At 37.4% G+C, this 12016-nt stretch overlaps 2 protein-coding genes across 2 annotated transcripts; one reads left to right on the top strand and one right to left on the bottom strand.

The window, feature by feature from the left end:
- The first annotated feature begins 3618 nt into the window (after positions 1-3618).
- On the top strand, positions 3619-4833 carry LOC146699030 (free fatty acid receptor 2-like). The gene has a single exon (XM_085471959.1). The coding sequence runs from the start codon at positions 3674-3676 to the stop codon at positions 4565-4567; it is 894 nt and encodes a 297-aa protein (XP_085328085.1). The 5' UTR covers positions 3619-3673; the 3' UTR covers positions 4568-4833.
- Positions 4834-4893: 60 nt separating this feature from the next.
- On the bottom strand, positions 4894-7530 carry lim2.5 (lens intrinsic membrane protein 2.5). Its single transcript, XM_085471960.1, has 4 exons — positions 7007-7530; positions 5832-5981; positions 5568-5702; positions 4894-5013 (listed from the first exon to the last, which is right to left on the bottom strand). The coding sequence occupies exons 1-4, from the start codon at positions 7401-7403 to the stop codon at positions 4952-4954; spliced, it is 744 nt and encodes a 247-aa protein (XP_085328086.1). The 5' UTR covers positions 7404-7530; the 3' UTR covers positions 4894-4951.
- Positions 7531-12016: the final 4486 nt, after the last annotated feature.

The following is a 12016-nucleotide window of genomic DNA, read 5'->3' as shown; positions in this document are numbered from 1 at the left end:
ATAATTTATCATTCTATAGGTAGTGCTCAATTCAGTTGCTGTGAACTTTTTGAGAACTTTATTTTTGCATCATATGGAAATTCACCAGATTAATTATTAATTTGGTTTGTGTAGCCATGACTCGCTGAAAACAAAGAACATGGACACAAAAACAAACAATAATAATAATAATAATAATGTTAATGATGATGATAACAATGATAATGATAATAATAATAATAATAAAGGACAGAAGAACATCATATTAAGTCAAACCGACAGTCTTCTTCTATAATTTACTTCTTATTGAAGATACTTGAAAGGTGAAATTAGTAATAAGCAGATGTTCAATAGTTTTGATTAAATTTGGTCTATTCAGATCCCCCAGTTATCCTTTCCCAGTCTACCTGTCTCTTGAAACAAGATGTTCCGAGAGCTGTCAGCCAAGTAGACACAATACGTTTGACACCCATTCATCCATTCTCTTCCAATTCAGGGCCCCAGCTGTCAGAGGACAAGAGGTAGGGTACACCGTGGACAGTGTTGGGAAGGTTACTTTTGAAATGTATTCCATTACAGAATACAGAATACATGCCCTAAAATGTATTCTGTACCGTATTCCGTTATGTTACTCAATGAGAGTAACGTATTCTGAATACTTTGGATTACTTAACTTAAATTATCATGCATTTTACAACTACGTGAATGTACTATTGCTGTGTGATTTATTACTATTACTGAAGGTCCGCGGCTCCGAACCGTAGTAAAGGGACCTCTGACTAATACGGGTTCCTTGTCGGGCTTGTAGCCGAAAAATGGCTTTACTTTGTTGTCTGGGTCAACTCTGCTTGCGAGAGACAGAGAGAAGCTTGAAAGGCTGCTCCAACAGAACTTATTGTTTCGGAGGAAAACACAAACACAGCGTCCAGTCGAGTCTTAATAGCTTACTTACAACTGGGCTTGGCTGCAGTGGTTATTATTATATTTACATGCTTCCAGCTCCCGTTTTTGCTCGATGACAACTCGTACTTTTCGACTCTCCTTTTTCTTCCACCTCGCGCTCACAGACACATAACGAGTATGGCAGTCCATTCTCCCTGCAGCACGGACTACACTGCCCATGAGGCTACATTCTTTAGGGCTATGCCTGTAGTATTCTGCCTATTAGCTTAGCACAACAACAACAACAAAAAGGCGCTCTCTCACCCAGGAAACACGCAGAGCGTCCCCCTGTAACCATGGCAACCGCAACGCTGCCGCCTGGAACTACAGAACATAGCTGTCAAACAAAACCGAAACACTCCTGACCTGCGACAATATGAAACAGGAAAGTACCGCAGTGTAATCCATTTATTTCAACAAAGTAACTGTATTCTGAATACCACCTTTTTAAACGGTAACTGTAACGGAATACAGTTACTCATATTTTGTATTTTAAATGCGTAACATGTATTCCGTTACTCACCAACACTGACCGTGGACAGGTCGCAAGTCTCTCAAGGGCTAACACAAAGACATAGACAGACAACCATTCACACTCACATTCACACCTATGGGCAATTTAGAATCACCAGTTAACCTAACCCCACTAACTGCATGTCTTTGGTTTGCGGGAGGAAGCCAGAGTACCCAGAGAGAACCCACAGAAAAATGGAGAGACCACGCAAACTCCACACAGAGAGACCCTGGCCTGACGGTGGAATTGAACTCAGGACCTTCGTGCTGTGTGACAACATGATACCTCTATATTATTTCAAGCGATTCTTTAGTGCTCATTCAACTCTGTCTCGACAAATGAATACAAAAATTTGGTCTCTGGTAAAATAAGGATCCCAGCTAAACTATGAACAGTGCAACCTGGATAACACTCAGAAATAACACCAGACAGCTGTCTGAAGGCAATGTGTGTATGTCAGTAATATTTCTGATTAAAAGTTATTGAGTGTCATATTGTTACTCAAAAAGCTTTATTCTCGGTGGCCTCTTTGCTAATGTGGTCGTGCTTGGACCGCATTAGTATTAAAAGTTGGAACTGTTATCCTGATTGACTGTGAAATGTTCTATAATAAAAATATATTCCACCATCAGATTGTTTTGTATTGTTTAATCTTTGAAACTATAAAACTGGATATTTTGTTGAATAATTTACACAAATGTATTTCTAATGGTCTAAATTTAAAAGAGACGTTTAATTGCTTGGTTAAGGTCACATATTATTCTTGACTAACAAGAATAAAGATACAAGTCTGAAAGGTAAAGAAAGTCAGCAGATGTACTTTGGCTTTGAGCAAAGGGTTAAACTGGGCAAGAAGAATCTGGTAAGGCATTCAGTATTTTCAGTAAATGAGAAATTAAATCTGAGGTGCTGATTAATGCATAATATCGAGTGCATGGTGATATTTACTCAAAAACTAAGAAAAAATCATTTCCCACAGTCCTCCTTGCATCCTTAACACATCCTGTTGTCCTGCTCATCACTGTGATGTGGGCACAGTGCAGATAAGATAAATTTACAGCCTGTACATAACAAAAAATCTAGTAGAGCTAGCAGTAGAAACTACAGTAACTTGTTTTTAAATTACTTGTTTTCCACACATTAAACCACTATGTTATGTATCTTTTTCTCGTCTGTCAAACCCCACTTTAACCCCTGGTGGTCAGTGTTAGTGTTTTGATATAACAAGGAGTATATGGGATAAACTCAGGATATAGAGCAGACCGTCAATCTTCAGCTCTTTCAGTCTATGTGCTGTAAAGTCCTTAGGCATGACATAAACCACAAATCGCCCCTGATGCATCCAGTGACTTGAAAACTGTTTTTATACTGAAGGCTACATGTATAGGTAATCTCCACAGTGCTCCTAAAATCACAAATTTCTCATGGAGCAATGGAAAATATCTTGAATTCTAATAAATGCAGGCTTCTGGACTTACGAAATCCAAATCAGAATCAATCAGAATCAGAATACTTTATTAATCCCGAAGGAAATTACTATGATAATAATTTATTTTGGTGACAGGAGGTCCTTTGTTAACATATCTAAGATGAAAGTCAACATGAGCTGCGGTTATTTATTTTAGTTAATATTAACCTACTGGTGTCTGCTGTTAGTCATTGTAGTGTGCCCCAGTGTGTCGCATGGAGTTTTAAGCTTCTAACACTTTATATCAACTCATCTTTAAACCTGGATTAGAAACTGGAGGTCTTTGATGAAAAGAACAGAACGGAGTGTTAATTGTGAAGTTTTGACATCGGAGATATATTATACCACTTGGTAAGTAAAAATATACCAAGATCCTATTTGCTACTGAAAATCATCTACTGATGACAGCTGACTGCCTCGTTTGTTTTAGCACATTTAAGTGATTGAAGTAATGAAACACATTTTCCTAAATAACTGTATCTATACTAACGGAAAATGTTAATTGTTTAGCAAGCAACACTGATGCTTTAGTATTATCTATTGAACATAACTGCAAGACATTGATTTTCCTTTATTGTTTAACTAGAGACATTCACTTTCTGAAGTTTGAAAATTCCTACATTACTTGCCAATTAACATCTGTAAATTTATTGTATTCATTACTGTTTGGTTTGATATATTAGATTTAATAATACTGTATATGTATAAGATGTATGAGAAGCATAGAAGAAGAAGTTAATCTGTGTTGTTTATTTTGGTTTAGGTCCATAATGGAGTCCACTGTGAGCAGTGAGATCATTCTCTTCATTTACATCATTTCATTCCTGATTGGCTTCCCCTGCAATCTCTTGGCTCTCTATGCGTTTAGTGTCAAGATCCACTCCAAGCCACTTCCAACAGACATCCTGCTACTCAATCTGACTGTCTCTGACCTGCTGTTTTTGATCATTCTGCCTCTCAAGATGCACGAGGCAGCATCTGGTATGAAATGGAATTTATCTCATTTCATGTGCTCCATCACATCCTTTGCTTTTTTCTCCACAATCTACACCAGCTCCTTGCTGCTGATGGCAGTCAGCGTGGTCCGCTACATAGGAGCAGCATTTCCTATCACTTATCATAAACTGCACAAACCCGTGTATGCAGTTGCTATTAGTGCTGTTATTTGGCTGATCTCGACAGCACACTGCAGTATCGCTTTCATCATCCAGCATCACCCATCTCTGTCTAGCAATAACTCCAGTGTGTGCTATGAACACATCACAAAAAAGCAGCTGGAGATCCTCCTCCCAGTACGTCTGGAGTTTTTCTTTGTACTCTGCCTCATACCTCTTCTTATTTGTGTTTACTGCTACTTGCGCTGCATCTCGATTCTGTACAGCCGGTCCAGAATATCCCAGATGCAGAAACAGAAGGCCATTGGCATGGCCTCAGGGACTCTTGCTGTGTTCCTCATTTGTGTTCTGCCATACAATTTATCTCATTTAGTGGGTTACATCCAGGGACAAAGCCCAGAGTGGAGGTACTACACCTTTCTGCTTAGCTGTTTCAACACTTTCATTGATCCCATTATCTTCTACTTTTCCTCCTCCAACTTCTACTTCTTTAGAGAAAAGATTATTTTTAGGAAGTGTAGGTGCACTGATTCAAGGCTGCAAGCGTAGACCAACAACTCTAGCTAAGATTGAAAATGTAAAAATTACATCATATTTGATATCACATGTACATTTTCATTTTATTATATTAATTTACTATGAATTACAGAAATTATATCAGAATTTGAGCCTTATATTTAACAATTCATACATACAGACCTGTATCTGAAATCTTTTAAAATATTCAAGCTTAAATTTGGATATCTTACTATTGCTTATGATCCTAAGCTGTTTAATGGGATTGTGTTATCCTTGACCATTTTCTTAAAAATAAAAAAATACACATTTGGTACATATGCAGTTTTCCAAATTTTATTGTTTTCCACCACGGTGCCAATCTTTAAATGTAAACTAATGTCTTCCGCAGCCCTGACACACTTTTTCCTCTTTCCATTAACGTGGGCCAGCCACTCTTCTGCACTCATGCATTCTGTAGGCACACATGTAGAATATACCTGCAAAACATCAACAAAAGTCATCTTTAAAGAGACATAGAGACAATTTCTATAATATAACATGCCAAACAGACTTTGATTTCTGATAGTAAGACATATATTTCGTGTATGGAGTAGAAGATTTAGAAAATGTATACATGGCCTGTATTTGGCCTGTATTTGTATAGTGCTTTACTAGTCCCTAAGGACCCCAAAGTGCTTTACACATCCAGTCATCCACCCATTCACACACATATTCACACACTGGTGATAGCAAGCTACATTGTAGCCACAGCCACCCTGGGGCGCACTGACAGAGGCGAGGCTATGATGGATAGTTTGACAAGTAAAGACTGTACTAACTCAGAAATCCAGCAGCTCTAACATATATAAGTATGGATAACATTTTCAGAAAATGAAAGTGTTCATAAAACTCAAATGTATTTGTGTTATTATAATTAAGAAATTAATAAATGAGACCTGCTGTAATTTTGGTTTATTCAATGCTTTTCTGCATTTCCAAAAACTGTTAAATATCTCTGTACTGATACTAAGATTCATCTAGATAAACAAACCTGCAAAGAAGGTCATTAGCAGGGCCACCCAGCCTAGTATGTAGGACCAAGAGAAGCGCCAGTCACCAAAGCGCTTGCCCAGGAAGTTCACAGTCACCCCAGTGTAAATGGCCATTGCAAGCAGAACAAAGAGAGCTGGTATAGTGGACACACAGTTAGACATAATATGATACTAATATGATAAAAATAATGATACTATCAGTTTCCAAATAATCACTTTAATAAATGTTAAAATGTTAATTGTTTTCTGCATCAATAACTTACTTGAAACAAAGAACATGATTCCAGCGGCAAATGATCGGTTGAACCGCTCAAAGGCAGAAAAGTGGGCAAAGGAGAGGATTCCTGCGATGATGCCAGCAAAGCATGACATGGCCGACAGGATCATAAAAGCACGAGTGGCATTCCAGTATGCTGAGGAGGAGTAAAACAAGAAAATACTATGAAGATGTATGCTAGAAGAACTACAACATACTAGCACTACCCAGGAAATTACAGATGTATTTATTATATATTTTAGATGTTAAAAAAAGATAAATTTGAGATCAGAATAAGATTCTCTCCAAATATAACTCATAAACTTGTAACTTTCTCTATTGTAATGCATAATATAAATAAAAAAAAAACAAAAGACAACTTTAATCAACTTGAACTTGCATTGGAATATATTAATAATTTAATATATTTACTAAAAATATTTGAGATCTATTTTGGTGTACTGACTCTTTGATTCCTTGTGCGGTGTATGGTTGTAATTGCAATTAATACAATTTATTCCAATTTCATTTATGACATCAGCAGCAGCTGTTAGGGTAGCCAAACATTAGTATGATGTGATGCTGAAACCAAGGGGCATCATGGGTTATTGCCACCAATACAGGGATCCAAAGTTATTCTTTTTGTTCTCAGAGTGACATAGATTAGTTGGATGAGGCGGAAAGTTCAAGTAGTGGATATAATGATCATTTTAAACTATTATATATTTGAAAAACTGATTTTTCATTGTCTGCAGTTGTCATGTCCAAAACTGCCCACTCTCATTGGTTATCAGACTGTCACCAGATAACCAATGAGAATGGGCCTCAGCAGTCCTTTGTATTATAAACATCGATGGGCCAATTTTAGCATGCAAATAAGTTTATTAAGAATAAAAGGTAAACCATTATATGTGCTAAGCATCAGCAGTGTAACTGTGATCATACTGGCATGCTAACATTAGAGCAAATACCACAGAGGTTGGCTATAAACTTGGTCTTGGACTTTCATTCTAATAGTATAAACGTAATGTCTAATGAAAGTCAAAAAATTCCTGTTGATGCGCCTTAAAAGTAAGAAAAGTTGGCTTCTGACCAGATAAACAACTGTCTCCGGGGAGGATCACTGTTCCTTACAAAGTTTTAAATGTAATGAATTTGGGTAGAGGACAATTCCCTACTTACCAATGCTGTCAGTTTGCATGTAGCACTTTCCAGACATGCAGTATCTCCACAAGCCCTGATGGGCGAAGCTGCCAGACAGACGGTACTGCATCCAGTAGTCTGTGGCTGTGGAGACCACCAACAGGATGTTCCCCACAATGGCACAAAAAAGGCCCCCTCCCATGAAGCTGTACATCATGAGTGATCCTATGACAGTGGTTAAGGCTTTATGCACTGTCAAAAGAAAAAAGAAGATAGGAATCAGTGGTGCAAGAGTAAAGCTGCAGGAAAGAAAATAGTAATTTTCTTTACAGCTTGGTGCTATAATGTTAATGTTTATTAAGTAGGGAATGGTTTTAAGAGACAGTAACACCCTGAAGAAGTAGATGGAAAGAGTAAAAACAAAAACTGCCCACATCTAGTTGCCACCACATGTCTGTCACTATGGCGTTGCATTCATTCAAACTTCATTTATATTAAATCAGAAAGGCTAAATGCATTCTTCTAAAACCACTTCACTTCCAGGAATTAGTGAATATATACCATTGCACTCCCTGAATCCTACCGTGACACATAGTCAGTTTGTGAGTCAATCCAAAACAAAGCTTGCATTATTAATAAAGATATTTTTATCATGTTTTATAAAACATGAAGTTTTATGTGGGTCTTATAGTTAATTGATCTAAATTTATTCATATAATGTGTTTTATCGACGCAGTTATCTCTCACAACAAAGCAAAGGACAGCTGCAGACCTGGATAAGCAAATCATGCCACCTGCAATGCAATCAGCTCATAGCAACACGTACTCTCTCGCTCACTCTTTGAATGTGTTTTATGTGCTTACAACTGCAGCAAATAAACTGCCACAAAAAAACAAATAAGGAAATAGACTGTCAATATAATCAGCAAATAACTTCCAATGATGTGAAAGGCAGTGACAGCTGACACAAATAAAATGTAAGGTCATTTTAGGGTAAGGGTATAGTTGCATAAGTAATCAGCACCCATGGATCAGACCAAACCCATCATCATACTCATCCTTTACTTTAATTTCAGCAAAACATTTGTGGAGTTTCACGACTATATCTTGTGTTAACAAACTCTGTCCACGTACAGACAGATATAAACACTCAAAACAGCCTTTGTGGAAATTCCATTTTGCTATTATGGCACACAGACATACACATTGAAAACAGTATCAGCTACAATACCAACTATACACTTGCACTATCAGCCTTGGTAAATATTGAACAACTTTAAAAACATATCAAGCATCTGTTTCAAGACATGTGGGTTCAGTTTTTCTCTGAGCTGTAAGAGCAAAATTCAGACGGCATACATCTGCAACACTGGTGTGTAACATCTGAATGTCATATTCCTGTCAGGGTATATAAAACAAACAGACAAATCTATCATCTCAAATCTCAATCTTTATGGGATGAAATCTTTAGAATCATTAGAAATGCTTGATGTATTATTTAAAACTATCTATGAATATACTGAAAATAAAGACCCTGAAACATGAAATATACATACATTATTACGAAATAGTCACAGTGCATGAAAACTGGTTAGCAGCCAGTGTTATCCATTCTAGTTTATAAATTCTACTGCAATTTAACAAATCACCATCACCATCATCTCACCTGAATTCCTCAGGATAAATCAACCCTCTTAAGTATCAGGCTTTCCTTAGGGAAAGAGTGAGAGAGAGTGCAAGCCAGGAGTGAGCGAATGTCAAAGAGGATGGCCTAGGCTGAATTCCAAAAGGTTAACCCCCCACTTTTCTGTTGATGGAGGCAAAATCCTTTAAAACAATCAGCACAGTACAAATGGATATGAGTTGGTGTGCAAAAAGCCATGTGACACGTTCCTGCTGAACTACATGGGAGCATTGGGGGGGGGGGGGGGGGGGGGGGGGGTGTCAGGGGATGCTATTGGGGTAAGGGGGAGGGTCTGTGATGCGAGGCCGCTGCAGCACAGTCCTTGTCTGTTGTTCTGTTTGGTGTTCTGGAACTGTGGATGTGCAAAGGCTTGCAGTACTGCTGCGGTCAATGGAACGTGCTGAAGTGCACACTTTCTTTCAGTGTAACTGGGGCGTGGTCATGGGGACACGTTGATGCTTAAAACAGATACGTAAACTTACACCGTTCATGTAGAGTGTGCTCTGCATGTTCACAGTAAATATGTGATGATGTTGACAAGGCAGTTGCCTAACAGTTATAACAGTTAAAGGTTGCCGTTTATTGCATAGTTAAAGAAATATCAGCTAAACCTACCCTACTGGATTTATTCTACTAACACTAGCACACGTAATCTCAACGGCCTTGTCGTTTACACCGTCACTGTTCTATTGCAATCCATTACAACAATTATGATAAATTGTCAGGGGCTGATGTGATGTGGTTGGTGTTTGTTGGATAGAAATGGTTTAAATTGAACTGTGTTACACTGAGGAGTTTGTTTGACAGCATCATTTCATAATCTTTTCTGGAAAAATTACAGTGTATAAACAATCTAATATTTGCCAAATATTAGGCAACAGTAACCAGTCACAGATGATATATGATACATCTATATCTCTAAAAATCGTTTCCTGAAATTTGTTCTTGCCCTATGACAGTAAGGGGAGACCACCCACTCATTGTTACCCTGAATGAATTTATCATTAGTAGGAAAAAGATTTCAGCATCTTACTTGCACACTGCACAACACAACACACCCCTCAGTGAAACCTTGTCTCCTAGTTCCTCATTTCTGCAATCATTTTAATGAATGTTACGCCATGGCTGTACTTGGCTGTACTTGGCTAGTTGTAGTCTAGTCTGTAAGCTGTCTATCTGTATCCTCACATATAACTGTAGAGTTTTTTCTTATTTACTAAGCAGAAATTAATAGTATTTCACGATGCCACTTTTTTCAGTTTGTATTTCTAAGTACGTGCTGGTTTGCAGATAATGCTGCTGGCCACACGTCATATAACCTCATTTACTCCTGAACATGTCAACAGACAGAGATAAAGAGATAATAGGATTAATAAATGCAAAAATCCCCAAAAGGGGGAATAACATAATGTGTTGTGACCTTTACTGATCTCTTGTCACAGTGTGTTTTTATGTTTTTATTCACTGTTTATGCATTTAACACATTTTTACTATGAATGCACTGAGGGTCAAGAAGCCAAATAACCCACAAATTCTCTGTAATTTTCACAAGAAGAACTCTGATGATGCAATTGTAGTTCTTCTTCATTTTGATCATGAATGCTGTCAGTCAAACAGATTAGAAAGAAGTTTTAGGTCAGACCCACAGCTGCTGTGGTGTCATGTTTGCTTAAAGACGGTGTTGACAGGTTTGTTCATTTAACCACCATATAAATCTTTCACAAGATCAACTGCACATTTGCAAAACATATGATCAATATGATTGAAAGAAATAGACTGTTGTTAGTTAGGACTGAAGTGATATTACACTGACTAAATTATAACTATTTTGTTTAGTATTTAAGACTGAGATAAGCAATAAGCACTAAATAAACATCTTTAGGGAGTAATCGCACGCTGTACTAATGGTCCTCACTCTGTGAAAATTAGAAGCTTTTGCCAAGTTTTTCCCCAAAAGTCAATATTGCACCATGTGGCTGAAAACTGTGAGAAATCATGAGAAAGAAGAAGAAAGAAGATAAAATGAAACACCAGACCAGAAAATACAAAAACAGAGGATTGTCAAGTTAAAGCAAAACAACGTTGACCAAACACTAATGAAGCAATTTCAACACAAGTGTGACTGTCGTAATTTTTTGCCACTTATGTTCTCTACTTGGGAAAGCTAAAACCTCAAGAGCACTTCCTCAAAGTGTATAATCGTGTTGAATACTAGCAGCTTAATTTGAAAATCTGCATTATAAGATTTTCAAATGACCAGATTAGTGTGCATCGTTCATTATTTTCATGGATGATGCACATAAAGATTTTAAAAAAAAAAAATTTCATTTTTCACTATTGTTATAGGGTTAATTAAATCCTTTTACTAAAATATTTAATATAGCAATGAATAAGAGTGGCAATGAGTTTGTGATCTTATTGCAGATTGGCTTACTTTGACTGTAGTAAACTACAAACTTTTAGGGGACAGAGGAAGCCAAATATTATAAATACAGACTTGTCAAACCATGTTTAACCATATTCTTTCCTCTACTTTCTTCTTTCAAGTTCATGTTACGGCACTAGAGCACCATCTACTGCACAGTTGTATAATATCAGCTCACCACAATGAAAAAAGCATTGCTGAGAGAAGCTGGCACTAACCACCACCCTCACCACTAGCCATGGAAAGTTATTTTTTCTCACAGCGTACCTAATGTGCATGCAATTTACATAGGCATTTAAATTTAATGTTACTCCTTGAGATTTTACTTATCTCACCTTGAGGTGTGTTATTGGTACTTTTACTTAAGTAAAATGTTTTCTTCTTCTACCACACTTCACCACTTCCACATTTATGTGCCTCCCAAAGACAAGATCACTGTTACAACCCGGCTCAAAAGCCGCAACATAAAAAAAAGGAGATGAATAACAGAGTGTGGGTGAGAAGAGGTTTCATCCTAAAATGGAAAACCAGGTTGGCTAAAATGGCTGGTGCCACCAAGGCAAAGACTAGTGCACTGCCGGAAAGCTTGCCTCAGGTATGCTTTTATCCACACCTGACTAGGTGTGGCCAATTAGCACCAGCTGAAAACACTGAGACGATTAGAAGCTGCAGAGGGACGTAACAATCACCTTATTCCGAAGTAAAATCTGCTACATAATTATGTACCACAAAAGAAATTGACTGTCATAAGGGATGTTGAAGGGTCTATAAATGAGCCCCACATGATTTCAAGTAAACATTAGAAATAAGAATTGATTTTTATACCTTTAAATTTAGTTGCTTATGTTAATCCTTGTCCATTTGTGTTCATCAATTCTTTCCATTATGCTGCAGCGTCTTGTGTGGATGATGCTCAAGATCTTACATTAATGTTTATCGA

Source organism: Copadichromis virginalis, linkage group LG11, assembly GCF_057382275.1.
Source record: "Copadichromis virginalis isolate Kocher_CV1m ecotype Utaka linkage group LG11, C_Virginalis_male_GT1.1, whole genome shotgun sequence".
NCBI lineage: Eukaryota > Metazoa > Chordata > Actinopteri > Cichliformes > Cichlidae > Copadichromis > Copadichromis virginalis.
The sequence above is the reverse complement of the archived record's forward strand: the minus strand, read 5'-3'. Positions and strand labels throughout refer to the sequence as shown.